This window comes from Macrosteles quadrilineatus, unplaced genomic scaffold (assembly GCF_028750875.1).
Source record: "Macrosteles quadrilineatus isolate MER2022 unplaced genomic scaffold, UCM_ALF_1.0 Scaffold_4__1_contigs__length_99947679, whole genome shotgun sequence".
NCBI classification, from domain to species: domain Eukaryota; kingdom Metazoa; phylum Arthropoda; class Insecta; order Hemiptera; family Cicadellidae; genus Macrosteles; species Macrosteles quadrilineatus.
Window position 1 is genome coordinate 54144579 of NW_026542597.1, and position 25517 is coordinate 54170095.

Below are 25517 nucleotides of genomic sequence, written 5' to 3' on the forward strand. Positions count from 1 at the left end.
AAATGTGTGAGCGAGTTTAACGGCGAACGTGGGTCAGGAATTAAATGACCACTGGCGTCGTATCAGAGAAAGTTGACAGCTGTGTAGTGTATAGTGGAAGTGTGAAGCAGCGACCGAGAAATATCGTGAACTGAACAGAAATAGCAACGATTATAGATGTACAAGAGTCAAGAGTTTTGTCAGTAAACGCTATAGTAAAAGGAGAAAAATGCTTGTACGCACCCTGGGTACTTTGAATGTTTACACTTCGTGCAAAATCCCAAATTGGGGGTAAAAACTATAAAGTATCTTTAGTATAGTAGGTAACTTTCCTGTATTTGATAACTGCTCATTCACATCCCTAATATTCATCAAAGCTAGATTTAAAACGTCAAACAAACCACATGCTGATAAATACTATCCTTCTGAGGCTTAAACGTCAAAAAACTGAATAGGCCTACTATGGGAAAGATAAACTGTAAAATGTTTATGCAAGTTCTGTTCTGTCATAGAAGTTACTCTTTGCAATCTTCTTTCTTTTTAGTCGAACAGGTTTTGCACTCAGAGAAAGCCACTATAGAATAACAGAACGTTTTCTCGGAAATGATAAGTAAGCGGGAAAACACAGGACAGTTTATTGCTTTCACACAAGTATTACGAGGTGCTTACGAGTGCTGAATCTGCTAAAACGAATCAACTTTAAAACACAGCCTTTGTAGGTATCCTTGGTAATTCTTTGGCATTTTGTGCTAGATATTTTGAAAATCCTTAGATTCCTTCCTCACTGATAAACTATGACAATTGATGTTCTTTTTGAAGAAAATAAAGTGTTCACCATCCGTTGTATCGTTGCTACATTTCCTCTACTGTGCCCAAAGGTTTCTTTGGACGATCTTGGGAATCGATTATTGCTTAATATTAAATGCCATACAGCCACGGATTTCTCTTTCACGAGTTTCCGAATCAAACTTTGACTGTCCAGTAACGTTATCAATTTTAAGTCGAGTTGTATTGATGAATTCATGGTCCTCTTTCGAGGGCATACCTTGCCTATATAAAAGTACCAAATCCCAACACCAAAACTGTGTGTAAGCTTTTTTAACTTCTGTTCTATATGAGTGTAAATAAGGAAATATCAGCACTTTCAAAGCTCAAAAATTGTAACTCATAATTTGGCCCTGAATTGCATCAACACTTTCACTGACGTTCATCCACTCCGCAGCGCACGCAGGAGCAGCATCACGCAGACGGACTCGAGAGATGTTGTAGATTAATTGAAACCGGAAGGGAAGTAAACCTAAACCGGTTTTTAACCGCAACAATAGGAACCGCTTTCTGGATGGGCTAACCTTCCGGACCACCGTGTCTGTAGATTGGCGAAATCTTCAGTCGATATGGTCAAATTTTAAATGCGAACATATTAATTGCACCTCGAAAAGCCAGGTGAAATTTTAAGTACGTTCATTCGTCCCTTGTTAACAATCTACACAGTTTGGACAAACACAATGCAAGACACCAATACAAAATTGTTGATGGAAAAGCTAGATTCGATATTCCTACATGGATACCTGTGCTGTGTAAACCTGATTGTTATAAGATTAAATTTAAAACATGACAATTAAATTTAAGGTGATGATCATTGTTTGGCAGTCTTAACTCACTACCCCAGATCAAACAAAAAGAGAGGACAGTTCAGGAGGAAGCTGATATGTATTTGCTCTTATCAATTGTTCATCCTAAAAAACGGACCAGAAAATAAGGTAAATGACTCTTTCAAATAATGCACTTAGACATTTTTTAATACATATGTTGGGAAACATCCGTGAGAATGGTTACGATCGGCGATGGATCATAATGACCACTCAAATCATCATCAGAGGCAATAGAAAAATCATCATTACCCACAAACCCTTGTCCCACGAAAACCTCCAGTCCCTACAAAAACAACACAATGTCTTCAAAGTTTTATAGCTCATATAAAGGCACGTCAACCGCAATTGCTCTAAATCGGTTGTCATTGTAAACAAAAGAGAAAGTAAAGTGGGCAGAGATGTGAAAGCATCAATTGTATCAAGTCATACAGATGTCATCAGAAGTGTGGGTCGATCATCATGTGACAACAATCATCACAACTCACAACACTGATGACTGCCTCAGTTGAGTTCCTTCTGCTGATTGGGAGATCACGTCACTGATTATCTTACAAGTTTATCTCCTTCAAATCATCATCAGTGCTGACGAGGTTAGAGATTGAAATCTTGTTTGATCGTAGAATGTTATGAAGCTTGTCAAGTGGTGTCAGCCCAGTTGCTTTATATTCAAACGATGTTTAGAAAATTGAAAAGGTAGGACATTTGAACGTAAATTTGGCGCTCTCTCTCTCCTTGAAAAGGATAAACAACTACAATGGATGCCACCAATCGACGGCTGATTTGCCGCCGTTTGGAAAACAAATATTTCAAAGAATTATTCTTATAAATCCTTAAAAAATAGTCTCCCTAAATACAGTACTCCAAATATTAGTTTGAGAGAAAGATGTCTAACCAACTTGGGACAATTAATAGGCTCTCTAGGATAACTTGGTTAGCACCGTTCAAACCATTCTGTATGCATGTTTTATCAAAGGGGCACACCGGAGAACCCAGGTAAGTGTATCTGGCAATATACCGAGGACCGCATTTCACAACTCTGCATTTATTGGCAGACCAACTCTAGATGACAACATCCAATTCATGAAAGTCCAGGAAGTCTCCGTTGGACGGAAAGTCCAACTCCAATTTAAGAAAATTGAAATCGTGCCTCAGGCATAGAGTACATCCAGAGTACAATAGCGTGCAATTAAAATTGTTTGGCATGCTCTTGAAGGAAATGGCCTTTTTATACTTTTAGGTACTTTACAGGTACTTTATAGGTAACCTTTACAATACATTTTAGTGAACGACCCTTCCTAGTTAAATTGGCCCATAGAGTTTAATAAAAATATATGTATAGTTGTAGGTATAAAATAAATTTGTATTGAGATACTTTTACCAGTTCTACGAGGGTCGCTCTTTATCACAACTGATTAGGTGTTAGTAGCATTGACATTAGTACGTCCATTCATCCCTTGTTAACAATCTACACAGTTTGGACAAACACAATGCAACACACCAATACAAAATTGTAGATGGAAAAGCTAGATTCGATATACCTACATGGATACCTGTGCTGTGTATACCTGATTTTTATAAGATGAAATCTAAAACATGTCAATTAAACTAAAGGTGATGATCATTGTTTGGCAGTCTTAACTCACTACCCCAGATCAAACAAAAACAGAGGACAGTTCAGGAGGAAGCTGATATGTTTTTGCTCTTATCTATTTTTTTATACTTATATATTTTTTATTTATACTGAAGATTGAATCCTACTTAGGTACCTAACTAAATTGATGTCAATATTTTACATTTTATCGTTCTCTATTGCCTAGTTCCATCAGGATTCACGTAATAACTCTCTATAACATCTGACGATTGTAAATGTGTAAATGTAGCAAACCCAAAGTTTCTTTTATCATAAAGCTACTTTTTTTCGTTCCCACAATAAAATCAATGATCAACAATCAGCAGCACACCCACTGAGTCGCGCCGTCGGCCACCCGGGTGGCGATGATGAATGAAGGTGAAAGTACAAGTGGAAGCCGTGTTGGACCACAATCTGCCCACCTAGGCCCGCCTGTCGGAAAATATCGGCTGTGCTGCTGTGCTGTACGGAACTTTTACACATTGGACTCGTACCTTTTCTTCAACTAGAATGTTCAAATTTATTGTTAAGCCTCCATGGAAAATCTCAATAAATTGCAACATGTTTGAACAGTGTCCTTGAACATCCGCCCTCATTTGATTAAGCTGTTAAGAACCAAAAGGAGATCAAGGCTGTCCAGCTCCAGGTACAAGTCTTGTATTGGTCTATTTCAAGTGCCTTTATCAATTAGTTACGCTGTCAAGGACAAACAGTCTTGTGCAATTGAAATGTGACTGAACCATCAAGGACTGACGGATGTCAATTGATACAGGGCAGCTTTCACAAGCAGACTCGACCAACTATACAATGAGAGAAATATTTTATTATTTTTTATGAAAGTAGCACGAGATAAAAATAGAGGTTACGCAATCAAATTCAACAGGCCCAAGGTGTTTTGGGATGCTGAAGAGCCAGCTTTTGAAGAGGTTTACAGAAAACTCAACGAGATCTTCCCTACTTTTTCATACTCATCAAACCGTGAAACGATTGGCGAATCAGGCTATATGGGCTGACTGTAAGGACTGCATCGCCCCTTACACTGCATATTGTTATTCCCATTTATTTGGTTCATCGATGGAAACATTACGTGAGAAGAGGTTTCAGGATAATTACGTCAAAAAGTATTCCGGAAATTGATTTGAACGCTAACATAAGGAGTTCCTTGCAGAAATGCAGAATATCTGAGCATAGTAATTCCATCGCCATAAATTCATATGTGAAGTGTTTGTTGGCATATCACGTTCCCACTAATGCGCGAAGTTTGGCTACGATTTCTTAATGGCCGGGGCGAGGTGGGTCTCAATGGACCTTCTCTCAGACCGGAAACAAACCGTACTTTCTACTGGAGTGGAGCCGTTGTATAACCACATCTGGAGTCTGACCTATAGACCTCAACACTTAGCCGTCTGGACGCTGATCTGGTACAAACATAACCACGCAGATCCAATAATTAAGCAGGCATGTGAATGTGGTTCAAAATATTAAAAATCTTTTTGTACACTACACAGCATTCAAATGCAACAAATGCAATACTTTGCAACAAATGGCAGAAAACGTAAAATAGTACGTATGCCATATCAATTTAATTTGGTGCTCTTTTATACTCTCTCTCTTGATCGAATCAAATACGTCAAAATCGTATTGAGTATAATCTTAAACTGACCGATTCCATCAATTTGATCAATAGTTGCATAATGGTAGTGTGCCCCTCATAGAAATTTATTGTATATTGTTGGATATAATACATTTTGTCTTGTCTGCATTTTTTTCTCTTAGAGATTCTCTTATCCTAAAAAATACCCCCATCGCAGCAAACCTGCATACTAAGTGAATTTCCATTTACCCGGCTTGATTTCTACTAAAATATTCCCTATAAATTTTCAGATTTATTTCCTACTAGCTGTAACCCGCGGGCTTTGCCCCGTTTAACTTCTTAATTTTCAAGATTATCTCGTTCGCATGGCTCAATCACGTCCTGGTTGAAGTTTGTTCGCTACGCTCACTCACCTTTAGGTTGGAGCTCGTTCGCTACGCTCACTCACCTTTAGGTTGGAGCTCGTTCGCTACGCTCACTCACCTTTAGGTTGGAGCTCGTTCGCTGCGCTCACTTGCCTTCAGGTTAGCTCGTTCGCTACGCTAACTCGCCTCCAGGTTGAAGTTCGTTCGCTACGCTCACTCACCTTTTGGTTGCAAATTAGCTGTTGTCATAAATGTAAAAGAAATAATAGTGCTGCACCCTGTTGGTAATCCTTGTAACTTTAATGCTATTGAACATCATAGAACAGAACCAACTTGTTTAATTGAAACAGCTGTTAAGATTCAATAATTCCATTTCTCATAAGGTTAACATGGGAAACTCCAGAGCCACTGGGGCGGAGCCCGAAAGGATTTTTGAAATAAGAATATGCCTATATGTTAATCGGGAATGTGAGCTATCATCATGCCAAATTTCAGCCCAATCCGACCAGTATTTTTCGCGTTCACTTGTCACAAACATACATCCATACATCCATACATCCATACATCCAAACTTTCTCATTTATAATATTAGTAGGATTTAAATAACATTAATTTTAGTGAGTAGTTAGGTTTGCTGCTACAGGGAAGATGTTGAGATGTGTTTTTTTCAATTGAAATATTGATAGCTTAGTATGAAATGAAACAAATTGCCAAATTTGATTAAAATACTGTATATCCATAAACAAGCAAACTAGAACAGTTTATTTATTCTCCATAAGAATAACATGGGAATTTTAAATTTTCTCCGTAGTCAATGAACATTCAAAAACACTTCAATATACCAAATTATTTGTTTTTTTAAGCTCTTCAAATTGGTCTAGAGAGAAATTTAGAAATTTTAAGTTTTTAGGGTCAAAAATGAGAAAAAACCATTTTTACCCCATAAAACCCCCCATAAACCCCTGATCCCATGGTCCGATTATGCTATTATTATTTATATATATATATATATATATATATATATATATATATATATATATGTGTGTGTGTGTCCGTTAGCGCGATAACTCGAGCAAAAATGATCCGATTTTGATGAAATTTGGTACAAACGTGTAAACCTACGTTTATTCGAACGAGTTCGGGATCCAGCATAATCGGACCATGGGAACGGGGATTTATGGGGTGTTTTATGGGGTAAAAATGAGTTTTTCCCATTTTTGAACCTAAAAACAAAAAATTTTGCGATTTCTTTCTAAACCGTTTTGTAGAGCTTAAAAAAAGAAATAATTTAGTATATTGAAGCGCTGTTGTATGCCTAACGGTCACGGAGAAAATTCAAAAATAGTATAATTAAAAATTCCCATGTTATTCTTATGGAGAAAATGAAAATTGTTGTAGTTTACTTGTTTATGGGTATATATTGATAAAATTTGGCAAATTTATTTATTTCATCCTATACTATTGACGTATGGTCAAAAAACACTTTTTACCTTCCCCGTAGCAGCAAACCTAAGCACTCGTTAAATCTAATGTTATTTAAATAGGGAATAATATGTCATATTTATGGAAATATTTTAGTAAAAATGTAATCAGACGAGTTGAAATTCGCTTAGTCTGCAGGTTTGCTGCGGCGGGGGTATTATTTCTTACTAACTATAACCATTTTACATAAAAAAACACTTGTACCACACTTTTACTTTTACTTTTACGTTTGGGCTGTTGCATCAAACCTAAGTATGTTTTAAAGTGATTCTATTTAAATAGGGAATAAATTTGATATTTTTAAGGAGACATTTTAGTGTAAATCCATTCAGGGAAATGGAAATTCGCTTAGTCTGCAGGTTTGCTGCGGCGGGGGTATTATAACTAATCATTTTTATACATTGTAATTTCCTAAACACATAATATGTCAAATAAATGCTCTCCTAAGTCCTAACCTAACCTGAACATGACCCATTTGCCTTCGAAAGTGCAACCACCGGATTTTGACTGACTGTTCTTAACATAAAGTCTAATTTTATATCTCGTTATGTTAAAATCACAGTGATTTTCAAAAGGTGAAGGTTGTTTTGCAAGTGGTTATGTTCCAGATTCTACAAGATCTCGTGGTGCCCTCGGCCACTCACTACCAGGGTCCGGCGTCTCAGGCACTGGGCGACCTCCGCGACCGAGGGTGTTGACCGGAACCTACATTCTAAGGGAGTTTGTACTCTTGTAAACAAATATCACGTGTTCCCGGGAGTATATAATTACTATCATTTTCAATACGTTAAACCCCACTAACCCGGTACGAGAAATAGTTCGACAGTGTCTTTTTTTACTCCGAAATCGGAAAATGTTATACAAAGCTAGGTAATCCAGAATTTTGGTTGTAGGCAGTTTTTTATTACTGGACCCGTCGGATTGCGAGTACCTTTGAGAAGTGTATTTTTCTGTTTCGTGATTTAATTTTAAGATATTTTAGAAAAACCTATCCATAGAATTTAGAACCGAACACGCCTACAGGCTACGTTGTAACTGTATTGTCACAATTATACAATTTCTTGTATTTTTGCTGTTACAACGAGTGTGTAGTGAAAATTACTAAACATTTGTTTTGACCTACAATATAAAAGTATCTAAGCCTTTCCAAGATCCAAGTTCCCTATAAAACTGTATAGGCTGCTTGGATGCATTGACCACTTACATGTGAATAGTGAATAAACAGTAAATCAACCCGGTGAGAAGTACGACACAAACCAGACGGCCTTTCACAGAAGGCTGCCCGGGTCTTAACTGCAGACCTACTTTCACAGCTGCTGACAAAACTAATTATCGGAGGTCTACGATCCTACAAACATAGCCCTGCCTGAAAACCTGTGAACAGTATGGCCATGCCTGTACCTAAACAATAAGAATAAGATTGAAATCCTGACGTATAACAGAGCTAATTCATTGTGGATGTGCAATGTTGGAACGTTGGTTTAGATTGTCACAGCGTGCATTAGATAAGTCAATAAATTGTCAATGAAACTGTATGATTTTTCCTACATACCATGTAGGATGTTTTCATTGTATGTGTAGGTATACATGTTATATCTTCGGGAGATTGCCGTATTTTTAATAGTAGCTTGTTTTGAACAAGGATTACGACAACACACTCGAAACGTTGGCAGTATCATTGATTAGTCAAAGGTAATATTTAAGCCAGTTCAACGACACGGTCAAGAACGAGAACTGACATTCTTTGACATATTATGTTACAAATTTAAAACTACACATTTATCGCGATTTTTTAATTTTATTTGACATCCCAGCTTCCGATGTCCTAAATGCAAAATAAGTTACGTCATAACTTGATAACCAAGTTATGTAAATATTACAAGTTTCGCCAAGTCGCAGTCCAAAAGAGGGATCTGACTTGAGCAATGTTTCTTTATTACTTCTTACGAAACGTAATTCAGAACCTTTTAAAATTATATATAATGGGTTTTGTTAGGTTTATAAAACGGATTAAAGTATTATAACTTAATGATATTAGTGTCATGTAATTATTGGCACTGAGACTGACTCTTAACGATGAGCTATTTGAACATCTGGTCTTTGAGGATTTTATCCAGCAGCACGTGGTGTATTAATTTCTCCATGATATAATATTGTTATGTTCTGTTCTTAAAAGTTATACCCTGGTTTTTATGGTGTCTAAAGGATTACACAATCCTACAAAAGATTAGAGGTTATTTAGTAACACTTGCAACTTTGAATCACGCTCTAGCACTGCGGATAACTGTCTTGACCTGAGACTAATAGATGAATCACCCATGTATGAATATGATAATTCGCCTTGAACTCATTCGTACAGAACTTTCCATCATTAATGATAGATGGCACGATACAGTTGATACTTTAGAACGATTAACAACAGTTTTATTGTAAAATTATTAGTATTTGTGAATATGTTAAACAAAAACGGTGTACTTGTAGGGCACGGGTCATTAAATCTACTACAAACACCAAGATCTTTTCATTGAAACAGTTTTAGGGTTTCTGTCCAAGGCAGCGCTAGACGGAATGTGAAAGAAATCATTTTCTCTGGTGACAAAAAGTAGTGCGTGCGAGAGGCGCACTTTTCCCGCCAAACGGAACCCGCAATCGAGGAAGTTACGTGATCAGCTGTTAAATGATAACAGAAAAACTTTCAGTTTTCGACTTCCGAAATAGTTATTGGCTGAGTAAGTTCCTGACCGTAGAATTCGAAATTATGTTTGCTAACAGTTTATGTATAGAAGAATCCATCCATGTACAAGAAATTTTATGGTTGTGGAATCGAGGCAGAGTAAAACTATAAGACAAAAATCAAAATGTTTGGCTCACTCTTTTAATATAGTATATAGAAGTAAGGATAAAATATATTAATTATCCATTTGGCTCCATCCACAACTCTTAAAGTATGTAAATCAATTGTAATCTTATACATTATCAGTAGGGAGAGATGCAGAGTTTCATGAGGGGAGCATGGAGGGAGTATGGAGGGAGTATGGAGGGAGTCTGGAGGGAGTCTGGAGTTGAGTGAGAGTGAGAAAGTGAAAGCGAATTATAATTAATCTGACGTTTGAAGTTAGTCTATGAATTTTGTTTCGGTAAAGTGAACGCTAAAACAATCTTGCAAAAGATTCCAGTTTTCATTGAGTAAAAAGTAAACACTGAACATGGACATAGTTTGATTTTTTATTTTGTATGTTTGTAATATTAGTTTGAATATAAATCATTAATGGCTGTAGTGAGTGCACCAATAGACTGTCCATAACCAGCTGGACAATGATTTTTTTTTAATAGTATACATTTTGTTTTTGTTCACTCTAAGTTGCTATAGTTTCCAAATAAGTTCATTCCTGGGCTTTATAATTCATACACTTGTGTTTTTCGTCATGCTTATTTAATTTTATTCTCTGTCAGTTTCTTGAATCGTTTTATTATAAAAGTAACAAAAATGGTTAAAGAAGAACCTACTTCTTCAATTACCAAGGGTTAAAATAATATCACCTCAATGAGTTCAATTTTGATTTATTAAAATAATATTTTCTATATGTTCACTCTTACTTAAAAATATATCACCAAAATTATTTATGCAACCAAAATATCGCATGATGTAAAAAAAAACCTAATGGGTTTGAAAAAAGTACTACAGTGTGTGTTATTATGAGATTAATTTACACCCTATCATATAGGAAGATAAGAGTTTATCAAGCTTTGATACAAATGTATAAAGTGTTATTAATATTTAAACAATTCACATCAAAAGGTAAAGTTCGACAAATACTGTTTATCTTGAAACGCACATATTATTGTTTTACCGGCTCAAGGACAAAAATTTTGTACTAAATGTAACATAAAACAATATTACTTGGAACAGAGCAATGTTTTTGAGTTTATTAATTTGTTTATTCAACAATATTATCAAAAGTGCATGGTTTAAACAAACCTATAATGTCTCAGTCCTTATGTGTACTACTAAACATCGGAATCAAGCAAGCATTTACTGTCATTTTGCTGCTCTACATGAGGTTTATGTGTTTAATATTTGACTTAGAGTTACATTTTTGGTTTACATCTGTTTGAAAATAAATTATAATTTTTAAAATTAACTGCAAATATTACTAATTGAGAAGTTATAAAAACATAATTTTACATACCAGATTAGTTTTAAAAGTTTCAATCAAATGTTTTAAGTTACTAAGTGAACATTTTTCAATTTGTTGTCCTAATGTAATGTAAATAATCAAAAATATTCTTTTAAGTAAAATAATAAACCTAATTTTGGTAGAGTTTGTTACTGATTATTTAAAAATGTGTTATATGAACATGAATTTACTGTTAAAATATTATTTACAAATCTTTCACGTTGGTTTATTGTACTCAAAACCAATGAAAGAATTACACATATTGCTAATATTTGTTTACTACTAAGTAGACTATTTGAAACACTGAATGTATGTTTTGTAGACATACACAAAGTATTTAATAGTAAAGAACCCGCATCAACAGAAGAAGCAGCACTAAAATAAAAATGGTCAGGTAATATCTATAGTGACTGAAATGTTACCCTTTAAATGAGCAACGTTAGTAAAAATTTACTCAATATTGTAAGGAAAATGGAATAAAACAAAATAAAAAAACTTTTGAAACCATCGTAGAGTGTTTATTTTCAAGTTTAGACTGCACATATAAGTTTAAAGTTTTACATAGACTTTTAAGCACATAGACATTTGCTAAACAGAACAGACCTTTTTTTCATATGTTATTTTGTACAATTTATCAATGCACCATCTAAACATTCTAAACTATTCATCGCTAAATACACAATAAATTCTGTATATTTGAAACATTCAAACTAAACAGTTTCAACTGTTGGGTTAGTATAATCTACAAGTGGAAAAACTGATTTATTACAATGCATGACACTGATACATTTGACTTATCTGGTACATGAAACATAATATTATACCTACACCTGGTACAAGGTTTTAAACTAGTTACAAAATCATTCAACCTGTGCGGTTAAAATTGTAAACAGAACTAAAATATGATGTAACATTTTTGTTTCTATGATAGGCTCACTAACTTACTTATACAATAAATCAGCATCTTAAAAAAAAATAGACCAAACTATTTACATCATTTTAAGTTCATTAAATAGTTAGCATACAGTAAAACAATTTCTAAACGTGTTAAACGTATAAAGTATAAAGTGTCTGCACTATAATGTTGCTGAAAAGCTGTTATTTTCTTTATGTTATCGCATAGTATAATTCTTTGTTATCTAAAACAATAGGTAAACAAGTTTCATACACAATGAAATTTAGAGATCAAACTCTAGTAAGTTGTTTTACCTAACAATTGAAATTCATTATTGGTGTTGTAAATAATTTGTTAAAGATTCACTAAAATACAAAACGCAACAAAATGATCGACTATAAAATAAAGTTAAAATTGTATTTATAATAAAAAAAAGTTCAACAATTAGTACAGTAAAAAATTATGTAAATGATTAAAATAAAAACCTGTTAATTTACAAACATTTAACATGATTAAAATTGTCATTAATATCCAGAATAGTATTTTATTTGGATACACTATTTTTTTACTTACACATGTTCCATCTAAAAGTTAATCAATTTGACCCTAGCTATTTAGCACACTATTTTTTATAGTTGTTTGTCATTAAATTTAGCGCATCAAATATAGTTATTCAAAGTTGTAACAATTGTAAAACCACATTTTTACATCGTGAGAATTTTTTTTGAAAATGTATGAGTTGAAAATGTACAACATAATATAATATAAGTAATAATACCTAAATTATTTAAGTATATAAACATTTTTCAACCCTTAAGCTCTTAAATAATGAGTAAAACACTTAATAATTAACGATTGCTGACTGTTAAACATTACTGTATTTTATGGTGCCCATACGGAAGAGTATTTACACCGTCTGCACAAAGGTGACGTTTGAAGTCATAACCACGCAGTGTCAATTTATTCTCCCACTTTATCTTGACGTCGTGTCTGTATGACCGGAAAGTTGTGTTCATAGTATTCCAGTCCTCATTTTCCATTACATAACTGTAGTAGTCATTTCCCAATCTACCCTTATCGACTATCGTACAGCAGGATACAAAATACCAACAGAGGTGGATTTCCCGATTCATTGCGAAATATGATTCTAAAACAGTAACATTATTGAGGTCACAGTGCTAGGGGGTTGTACATAAATAGACAGGACATGACTGTTTTCTGTCACTTTCACTCCGCCACCGCTAAAGAGAGCTTCACCCCAGTGAGAGTTGCAACCCCAGATCAGCCTTGTTTCGGTGAAAGTTGATTCGCATCACAGTTACTTATTATTGATGAAAGGTAAGCTGCATTATTTTTTTTTAAAGTAACAATAACTTATTGATTAACGTATTGCAATAATGAAAATGTTAACGCATGAACATGCATGCTTAATATTGTTCGTGTGAAATGTTAACGATGTTGTTTGAATTTATTATTGTGTTTATAATTTTTACGATAAGTTAGTACGAACGTTAGTATATTGAGTCTGATGATGATTGCGGTATCCAATCGAAATTGATCATTGCCTAACATTTTTTTCTATTTTTACCATCCGTGCAACACAATGTTAGTGTAAATACATAATTTGAAAGTTTTGTTAAGTGTTTATACCCTGATTTCGTATAAAAAAATTCAGATCAAAGATTAAGACTGTAGATAGAAAAAAACATTTACACTGTCACCAAAATTTGTATTTTTATATGCTTTTGTCTCAATTACATGAAAGAGTAGGATGTAAATATAGCTAACACATGTAACGTAAAAAACTTAAATTAGAAAACATTAAACTAAAGAAAATAATTTTGGTACATCATTTTATGAGGACGTTTATTAATCAGATGTTAAGTAAGAAAGATATTTTAAAAATAATACTATTAATTAAAAGGTATTATGAAGGATTTGTTATGAAGGATTTCGTAGGTTGGACATAAAAAACATAAATATAGGTTTTGAAAAAATATCTCTATGACTAAGTTAACTTAGTGTTAATTTAGTGTGGTAATTACTTTTCCAAGAAAGACTACCTACCACCAGGGTCTCATGTTTTTTGGTATATTTCAAATTAGGATAGTTAGATAATAAAAGGAAAATACAATAATAAAAAAGGTTTTAAGCATGCTAAATAACATTTTAACATAAAATGTTATACATTTAAGTTTACATAATAACATTTTATTGTGAAATAGAGTGTCTATTTTCTATTTATTAAGAAAGCAATAACATTTACGCCCACTGAAACTATGATTATTTATAAACTATTGTTGGAAGCCAGTTCTAATATTTTCCATATCCTATTAACAATATTTTTGTTTTATTTTTATTTTAAATTAAATAATAACAGGTATGTCAAACTGATCAATGGGGGAAAGCAGTCTTTCAGGAATACAACCATAAACAAGCTTTGAACAAACGATATACTGTAAAGTTTTTATTTGCAGAGCGTACTGAATATTTATATTTTATATTACAGATATAAAACATGGCGTTTAAGTGTGATGTTTGTAACACTCAGTTTACACGCAAGGACAATCTTCATCGCCACATGAGGAAACATTTACACCCAAGTGTGGATAATATATTCTCATGTTACGAATGTGACAAAACCTTTACTCGTAAAGATGCTCTTCAAAATCATCTTTATGTGCATTCCAGTAAGTAAAACAATACATAAATTTCTTACAAAAAACATTCCAGATCAAGCTATATAAGTATTTAGCCTATATATATGTATTTACTAAATGGATGGATACCAACAAAGACTGATGGTGTTTAACCTAAAATGTAGGTACGAAAGTGAAATTAATTTTTAGCAAAATTTAATATGATTGCCTGTTTATGAACAAGATAGTAGTGTAAAAAATCCTGTAGCAAATAGTGTCTATTTAATCCAAAAAAATAATTACACTTAAAAATGTTGAAAGCTAATTTATCTGCAAATAAATATATTTTAAACTTGTCTATATGACGTTTACTGGTAAACCAGGACGATTTCAAACTCAAGAGTAAATAACAGTAAATGTTAGTAATGAGATTTATTGGTTGGATATTTATAGTGTAATTTCATTTAAAATTAAAACCCAGTGAATATATTAAATGGAGCATGTAATTGAAAAACAAACAAATCAGGAACTACTACATATAATTGTAAAATGCTAAATTTCTCAGATGAAATTTTTTAAGTTTGCTCTTTGTTACAGAACGTGTCAAAGTGGATGAGGCATTGGTATCAAAATGCGTTACAGCACCTCCAATTAGCAGTTTCAAAATCAATGAAAGCTCTTTGACAGAGCAAAACCCCCAGCATGTGATAAAAAACATTACAGGTAAAAGAATACTTATGAAAGTGTTTGTGATATTAAATAGATGTTTTACCACATTAAAAAATCAAAGTCAGTGTACTTAACATTTACACTTTATAAATTTGGTAACATTAACATACAAATACTTAAGCAATATTAGTTAAAACGTTAGTAACAATATTAAAATGTTATATCAATGAAAATACATTTTTCGCTTTTCTGTGCTTAACAACAGGATATATAGGATAATGCAATATCTAAAAGTGATAGGTTCTTTATGTAAATGAAACGTTAACACCAAATTTATGTTTTAGAAACTGAGAAAATGGCTGCATTGGATGATACAAACTCATTGACAATTGACCTTACAAATGAAATCCCGGAGGAAGAACCAACAAATGTTTCTTCAGCCTGTTTCCAATGCAAGAAATGTGACAAAGTTTTTACGTTTCATCGGAACTTGAAGAGACACATGAAGCTTCATGAAGAAGGTAAAATTCCAATGTAAATTCTTAAATCATAAATATAATGGTAACGGTCCATGCATTTTTTTAATTTTTCGTAATGCTACCTTTAAAGCTAACACAATATGTAAATTTATAGTGCTTACTGTAAAAAAATTACAATTCCGTACTTTGTTAAGATAAATAAATATATACCTAATGTGATATGTTGTGAATACATTAATAACATAGCCTAACCATTTTGGGGGGGGGGGGCTATCCTTTTAATAATTTCTTATTAAATACAAATTAGACGTTATTTTTGTTTTACTTTATTTTATTTTACTCACTAAATAAAAAAATGACTATTTCATAGGCATTATAAAACAGCTTTTATAATATTTCTTATTTCAACCTTCTTAAATAAATTCCATAAATAAATAATAAATTGTTGCATATTTTTCAACCAAAATTATTATACAAGAAGTTAATTGTATTAATAATTAAGCCAACATCTAATAAGAAATGTTGATGATTAACTTATTAAAGTATAGTGGTAAACATTTAACTAAGCCTAAAAATATAATTTAAATTATAGTTGCTTTTAAATTTTTTGCAATTTTTTAATTGACGTATTAATGAATATTCAATGTTAACTAATCTGAATAATATAATGGAAAACTTTGCAGTTTTTTTTTATAAAAATCGTTTAATGTAAAACTAAAATTGTTTGTCCAAAAGCTATTTTTTTACATTGATACAAATCCACATTATAAAGTATTCAACTTACTTAAAAATTAACCACCACTTATATAGCATAACATTTCAAATTATTACTTACTCATAGTGACTATAACTACCCCTTTACAAATAGAAATTGTATAAATTAAATGTTACTAATCACAAGGTTATACTTAGTTTTATTTGCAAATGTGAGTTGTAATCATAAATATTAAACTGATATATAAAAAAAAGGTCAACACCATAAATTGTATATAGAGTTATATTTTAATGGTAAAGAAATATTTAAATTCTACTTTAATACAATAAAGTTATTGGATTCATAAACAAAATTATAAATTAGGTTTAAATGTCTTTGTGAAAAATTATTTTCTGCTAAAGATTATTACGAGTAAGAAGTTATCCATGAGCAATTTATATACTACATTTTACATTTGGGTAAATTTCAAAAATATTATAAAACACATATTTTTTTAAGCAAAGTAAATATCATGGATTTAAAGTGCAAATAGTTATTCATGTCATACGTTATTTTAGTTTTTTTTTTTTTGTTACTACAATAATTACCAAACACTTAACTGAATATCTTTGTAAGATTTTACGATTCGAAAATGTATTTAGGTCTACATAATATTTTAAATCTTAACAAATAAAAATCAAAGTGTTAGAGTATTTTTAAAAGAATAAACACTATACATTTTGAATTTAAGCAATCAGAATGTATATAAATAGTACATACTTTTATGTACCAATGTGGTTTGTGATGGAGCTAAGCATAGATCGATTGATGTGTCACACATTATTAAGTTTTTTTTTTTTTTTTTTTTTTTTTTTTTTTTTGTTTTTTTTTAACTCAGTAAGCATTAACGTAAAACCAATAAACTAAAAGTTCTTAGAGTTGTTTACTTTTTACATAATTGTTACTAAACATTTTATTGGATCTATAAAAATGTTATAAGTAATATATAGAAAAATTCAATTCTAAATTTCTTTATTTACTTACATCAACGACAATAATGCCAGTTACAATTCAGTACAAATGAAGTGTTGGTACAAGAAGTTTTAGTGAGAACTAATGCTTAAGCTTCGGGGAGAAGATGCTGCAAACAAAGAGATGAAAATAACTGCATAAGTTAAACCTACATTACAGCTAACATTATCTTAGTACTTTTAATTGTTTTGAAAACTATTATTAAATTCAATGTAACATTTTGTTTGAATCAACAAAACTTGTCTACTAGAAATTTATAGGTGTTTTATTTGTTACAGATTCTGTTGTTTGTACGGACTGTGGAGCTGTTCTTTCACGCAAGGATAAACTCTTAAATCACAAAAGGTTTGTTTGTCCAGCAAAAAGGGGGGAAATACGATCGGTCCCTTTTGATACGGCTGATTCCATACCTACCACATCAAAACAAGGGTCTACAAATCAAACTACTGATCCAGGCAAATATCAGATGGATTCTACTGATGTCTCAGTAGCACCTAAGAGAGAAGTTAATGGATTTGTGCAAACAGAAAAAGCCTTCAGTTCTCGTTTGGTGACTTATGAACTAAAACGCAAATATGGCAGCCAGTTTACTTTTCCTCTGTTCTTAACATTTGTTTTTGAACATGTGACAAAACTAGTGAAGACTGTTCAATCAACATACAACTGTTCTAAGATAAATATTTTTGTAGAGTGTGTATTTGTAAATACTAAAGGTGAGACATGTCTTAAGAACTTCAAAACCAATAATACACCACTGCTCAAGACCACGGATATTGAAAGTTTGTGCTCAGAACTGTTCCATAAACTAGTAAAAGAGAAAGAGGAATGTGATTTTAAAGGATCAGGCTGGTCGTTTGTAAAAGTTAAAAAATTTGAAATTCGTGTGAATAAGTACAACCCCTTAAAAGGAGCTTCTTATATACCTTCACCAAGAAAATACGCTGGCATTATTAATGTTTATAATTTGGACGACTTTTGCTTTAAATATTCCATTTTAGCTAAATTTGTGCAAGGTGATGCCAGATATCCCGCTAACTACACACCTGAATTACAGACAAAATATAACTGGGGGTCAATAGATTTTCCAGTCAAGTTGAACGATATATCGAAATTTGAGAGAGACAACAATATTAGTATCAACGTATTTGGCCTCGATAAAGAAAACAAAATGTATCCTTTGAAGATTTCCAATAAGGAACTACCTGACCATCGTGATCTCCTCCTCTTGACAAACGAGAATTCAGGAACTCATTACGTTTACATACGAGATTTTAATAAAGCAATAAAATCTCAACTGACCAAAACAAATAATCCAATATCAATTTGCAAGAGATGTTTTGCTTACTTTGAAAACAGGCCAAACAAGTTAGGTTTAAGTGGCGAAGAGAGGTTGATTGAACACCAACGTTATTGCGCTTCAAGAACTCCGCTCCGTCTAGATCTTTCTCCTGATCCATTCATTTCATTTAAGCATCCTGAAAGAAGCCAACGTGTGCGATTTGCCATTTATGCTGATTTTGAATGCAGTCTTATTCCAAATGACATGTTGGATTCAGATTCTATTACCCATACACATGAACCTCATTCTTACTGTTACTTGATCAAAGATTCTCTTAGTAGTTCTGATCCAATTGTACGTCTATATAGAGGTACAAATGCAGCAAAGCACTTTGTTGAATCCATTAACAAAGATGTTTTTAAAATTGGGGACAAACTCTACAAAGAAAGGCGTATGACACCCAACTTAACCCCAGCAGAGGAAGCAGCTCACATTGCTGCCACCCAGTGCTATATTTGTGGTCTGAGTTTTACTTCTGATAAAGATCCCAAAGTAAGGGATCATATGCACTCCATCCCATATACATATAGAGGTGCTGCTCATTCAAGTTGCAATATCAGACATCAAGAGCAAAATACAATCAACTGTTATTTTCACAACCTATCATACGATTCACATTTTATTATCAAAGAACTTGGATATGATGAAAGAGAAGTCTCTGTGATTGCAAATTCTGAGGAGAAATATATTAGTTTCACCAAGTATATCCCTTATAAGAAAGCAAACAGAGGCATTCTTAAACTTCGATTTGTTGATACCTTGCGCTTCCTCCCATCCAGCCTCTCTAAACTAGCAGACAACCTTCCTCATGAATGTTTCATAGAAACTAAACGCAGATTTCCAGATCCCACTCAGTTTACACTTCTCACGCGCAAAGGTGTCTTTCCGTATTCATACATCTCCTCAGTGGAGAAACTTCAAGAAACACAACTCCCACCTAGACAAGCCTTCTACAACAAACTCACTTTAGAGACTATTTCTGAACAGGATTATAAACACGCTGAAGATGTCTGGAAAGCCTTCAACATCAAAGATTTAGGCCAGTATTCTGATCTGTACCTCCTTACTGATGTCCTCCTTCTTACAGACATCTTCGAACATTTCCGAGATGCAAGTCTAAAATCACATCAGCTGGATCCTGCTTATTACATCACCCTGCCTTCATATTCATGGGACTGTATGCTGAAGAACACAAATATAAAACTTGAAACAATTCAGGACCATGATATCTACCTATTTTTTGAAAATGGCATACGTGGAGGCATTTCACAGTGCATGAAGCGAAGATCAGTGGCTAATAATAGGTATTGTGCAGGCTACGACCCTTCAAAACGCTCCAAATATTTAACTTATGTGGATGCAAACAACTTGTATGGATGGGCTCAATCTCAATACCTACCAACAGGGGGATTTAGATGGTTAGACAGGGACGAAATTGACTGCCTTAACATAGAAACTGTGTCAGATGAAAGCAATGTGGGTTACGTACTTGAGGTGGACATAGAATACCCACAGTCACTTCACGATCAGCACAGAGATCTCCCATTCCTTTGTGAAAGGAAATCCACACCTGGCTCAAAACACCCCAAACTACTAACCACGTTAGAAAATAAGAAGAATTACATCGCCCACTATCGCATATTAAAACAGGCACTCAAACATGGACTGAAAGTAACCAAAATTCATAGAGTAGTAAGGTTTGACCAATCTCCCTGGCTCAAACCATACATAGATCTAAACACCAACCTACGGAAGACTGCCAAAAATGACTTTGAAAAGGATCTCTTCAAACTGTACAACAATTCGGTTTTTGGAAAAACAATGGAAAACGTAAGAAAGAGATTGAACTACAAACTAACAACAAGTGAACGAAAGGCTGAAAAACTCATTGCAAAACCAAATTTCTTGCACCGAACAATTATTTCTGAAACTATGGTTGGTATAAATCTAGCGAAAGAAAACATAGTTCTTGAGAAACCTCTTTATGTTGGGATGTGTATCCTTGAGTTGAGCAAAGAACTCATGTACAAATTCTACTACGAGGTAATAGTCCCACACTATGGAGAAGATAACGTACGCCTCATATATATGGACACGGACAGTTTTGTCATAGAAGTATATACTCCTGATTTGTATGAGAGTTTTTTGCCAATTGTCTATCATCTCGACACTAGTAGTTTACCAAAAAACAACCCAGCATACCAACCTGACAATGCAAAAGTATTAGGAAAGTTTAAAGATGAACTTAACGGGACATATATTCAAGAGTTCTTGGGTGTTAGGACTAAAGTATATTGCGTCGTAAAAGAAGATGAAGTACAAGATCCTATAAAGAAATGCAAAGGAATCACCAAGCCAGTAGTATCAAAAATCCTTCGTGCCGAAGACTACCGCCGATGTATAATGGAAAATGAGGACTGGTATACTATGAACACAACTTTCCGGTCATACAGACACGACGTCAAGACAAAGTGGGAGAATAAATTGACACTGAGTGGTTATGACTTCAAACGTCACCTTTGTGCAGACGGTGTAAATACTCTTCCGTATGGGCACCATAAAATACAGTAATGTTTAACAGTCAGCAATCGTTAATTATTAAGTGTTTTACTCATTATTTAAGAGCTTAAGGGTTGAAAAATGTTTATATACTTAAATAATTGAGGTATTATTACTTATATTATATTATGTTGTACATTTTCAACTCATACATTTTCAAAAAAAATTCTCACGATGTAAAAATGTGGTTTTACAATTGTTACAACTTTGAATAACTATATTTGATGCGCTAAATTTAATGACAAACAACTATAAAAAATAGTGTGCTAAATAGCTAGGGTCAAATTGATTAACTTTTAGATAGAACATGTGTAAGTAAAAAAATAGTGTATCCAAATAAAATACTATTCTGGATATTAATGACAATTTTAATCATGTTAAATGTTTGTAAATTAACAGGTTTTTATTTTAATCATTTACATAATTTTTTACTGTACTAATTGTTGAACTTTTTTTTATTATAAATACAATTTTAACTTTATTTTATAGTCGATCATTTTGTTGCGTTTTGTATTTTAGTGAATCTTTAACAAATTATTTACAACACCAATAATGAATTTCAATTGTTAGGTAAAACAACTTACTAGAGTTTGATCTCTAAATTTCATTGTGTATGAAACTTGTTTACCTATTGTTTTAGATAACAAAGAATTATACTATGCGATAACATAAAGAAAATAACAGCTTTTCAGCAACATTATAGTGCAGACACTTTATACTTTATACGTTTAACACGTTTAGAAATTGTTTTACTGTATGCTAACTATTTAATGAACTTAAAATGATGTAAATAGTTTGGTCTATTTTTTTTAAGATGCTGATTTATTGTATAAGTAAGTTAGTGAGCCTATCATAGAAACAAAAATGTTACTTCATATTTTAGTTCTGTTTACAATTTTAACCGCACAGGTTGAATGATTTTGTAACTAGTTTAAAACCTTGTACCAGGTGTAGGTATAATATTATGTTTCATGTACCAGATAAGTCAAATGTATCAGTGTCATGCATTGTAATAAATCAGTTTTTCCACTTGTAGATTATACTAACCCAACAGTTGAAACTGTTTAGTTTGAATGTTTCAAATATACAGAATTTATTGTGTATTTAGCGATGAATAGTTTAGAATGTTTAGATGGTGCATTGATAAATTGTACAAAATAACATATGAAAAAAGGTCTGTTCTGTTTAGCAAATGTCTATGTGCTTAAAAGTCTATGTAAAACTTTAAACTTATATGTGCAGTCTAAACTTGAAAATAAACACTCTACGATGGTTTCAAAAGTTTTTTTATTTTGTTTTATTCCATTTTCCTTACAATATTGAGTAAATTTTTACTAACGTTGCTCATTTAAAGGGTAACATTTCAGTCACTATAGATATTACCTGACCATTTTTATTTTAGTGCTGCTTCTTCTGTTGATGCGGGTTCTTTACTATTAAATACTTTGTGTATGTCTACAAAACATACATTCAGTGTTTCAAATAGTCTACTTAGTAGTAAACAAATATTAGCAATATGTGTAATTCTTTCATTGGTTTTGAGTACAATAAACCAACGTGAAAGATTTGTAAATAATATTTTAACAGTAAATTCATGTTCATATAACACATTTTTAAATAATCAGTAACAAACTCTACCAAAATTAGGTTTATTATTTTACTTAAAAGAATATTTTTGATTATTTACATTACATTAGGACAACAAATTGAAAAATGTTCACTTAGTAACTTAAAACATTTGATTGAAACTTTTAAAACTAATCTGGTATGTAAAATTATGTTTTTATAACTTCTCAATTAGTAATATTTGCAGTTAATTTTAAAAATTATAATTTATTTTCAAACAGATGTAAACCAAAAATGTAACTCTAAGTCAAATATTAAACACATAAACCTCATGTAGAGCAGCAAAATGACAGTAAATGCTTGCTTGATTCCGATGTTTAGTAGTACACATAAGGACTGAGACATTATAGGTTTGTTTAAACCATGCACTTTTGATAATATTGTTGAATAAACAAATTAATAAACTCAAAAACATTGCTCTGTTCCAAGTAATATTGTTTTATGTTACATTTAGTACAAAATTTTTGTCCTTGAGCCGGTAAAACAATAATATGTGCGTTTCAAGATAAACAGTATTTGTCGAACTTTACCTTTTGATGTGAATTGTTTAAATATTAATAACACTTTATACATTTGTATCAAAGCTTGATAAACTCTTATCTTCCTATATGATAGGGTGTAAATTAATCTCATAATAACACACACTGTAGTACTTTTTTCAAACCCATTAGGTTTTTTTTACATCATGCGATATTTTGGTTGCATAAATAATTTTGGTGATATATTTTTAAGTAAGAGTGAACATATAGAAAATATTATTTTAATAAATCAAAATTGAACTCATTGAGGTGATATTATTTTAACCCTTGGTAATTGAAGAAGTAGGTTCTTCTTTAACCATTTTTGTTACTTTTATAATAAAACGATTCAAGAAACTGACAGAGAATAAAATTAAATAAGCATGACGAAAAACACAAGTGTATGAATTATAAAACCCAGGAATGAACTTATTTGGAAACTATAGCAACTTAGAGTGAACAAAAACAAAATGTATACTATTAAAAAAAAATCATTGTCCAGCTGGTTATGGACAGTCTATTGGTGCACTCACTACAGCCATTAATGATTTATATTCAAACTAATATTACAAACATACAAAATAAAAAATCAAACTATGTCCATGTTCAGTGTTTACTTTTTACTCAATGAAAACTGGAATCTTTTGCAAGATTGTTTTAGCGTTCACTTTACCGAAACAAAATTCATAGACTAACTTCAAACGTCAGATTAATTATAATTCGCTTTCACTTTCTCACTCTCACTCAACTCCAGACTCCCTCCAGACTCCCTCCATACTCCCTCCATACTCCCTCCATGCTCCCCTCATGAAACTCTGCATCTCTCCCTACTATTATCAATCAAATTTTTCATCCGAATGAAAAAAATAAAACAGATTCAATTAACAAAAAACGAGTTGACACGTTAACAGTACAAAGTCGCTTTGTGAGGCGAATGAAACCCGCGAACATTAACACCACTTCTATTTCAGATATTTAAACAAAGCTTCCAGCTTATAATATTAATAATTTATAAATACAGTAGTGAACTTACTCTTTGCCGCCCAGATGGTGCCGTTCCTCAGCGCCCTCAAGTAGGTTCTCACATCTCTCGTACACCCGTCGGATATGTTCTCACTGCCGGGGAGCGACACCGGGTTCCAGTGATGGGGATTGAATATGTTGAGCAGCCAGTTCACTCCACTAATGTTCGGATTGACCTCACGATCGGGTACGAAATCCTGTCTATCTTGGAACTGTTTATCCTCGACCGCGGTTTTTCTAGAAACTTTTTGAATCACGCCAGGAGCGTTTGTCGACACAGGGACGGTCTCGTTGTGTTGTTCGTTGAGGAAGTAGTCGCTTCCGAATCTCTTCAGGATAGGGTCGTCATTGTACGCGTTGGCGTTCGCGGGAGGTGTGAGGTCCAGTGCGCGTCTCTCGGACACTGTGGTCCTAAGGTCCTCCAGGTCGTAGTGGACCGTCACCTCCTCAGAGTCCCCGGCCAGCTCGACGTCGTCGGTCACGTTCACCCCGGAGGGCGGAGGCGAGGAGATCACCCGAGACGCGAGAATCAACAACGAAACTAAAACAGACTTCATTGTGACGGCCGCTATACCATTCCTGCACGATCTTGCGTGGACAACCAGCGGGCCTGAAACAAAAAACAAATTTACCATAAATATAATTATTTTATGACAGATATGCACAGAAAGGTGCATGGTTTAAGATGAATATGAATACAGCTTGAATTTAAGTCACACAAAATTCCAACTCCAACCAGTTAGTTTTGCGCCCTACAGGTGGTAAAGCCAAACAATCAATCAACCAATCCAAATATCGACAAACACCATGGTGGAAGGAAAAACATAGGTGTGCTATTCTATTCCCATCATATGCTGACCGTCACCCAGATTGCAAACATTATTTTTTAATCATTTAGAAAAAAACTATAACAATCAAATAAAAACAAATATAGGCCTACTTATGGCAATACAATCAGGTGATTTTTGCTTGCAATATACCGATATTTTAAACAATATGTCACCCGACGGTCAGCATATGACGGAAATAGCACACCTATGTTTTCGTTCCACCAAGGACGAACACCTAGGTGCATATTTAAAGCTGGATAAGCTGGAAATGATTATCTGTACACGTACTGTATACCCTTGTTACTTATCAGATCAGCTGATTTGTTAGTACCAT

The 25517-nt window shown here is 33.0% G+C and overlaps 1 protein-coding gene across 1 annotated transcript in view; it reads right to left on the minus strand.

Moving 5' to 3' along the window:
* The window catches only part of LOC128991921 (nose resistant to fluoxetine protein 6-like), a 69912-nt gene extending 44955 nt beyond the window's left edge, over nucleotides 1–24957 (minus strand). Inside the window, exon 1 of the mRNA XM_054415206.1 lies at nucleotides 24364–24957. Within this exon, the coding sequence (XP_054271181.1) occupies nucleotides 24364–24910 (547 nt within the window). The 5' untranslated portion in view covers nucleotides 24911–24957. The remainder of the gene's footprint in view (nucleotides 1–24363) is intronic.
* Between the last annotated feature and the right edge of the window lie 560 nt (nucleotides 24958–25517).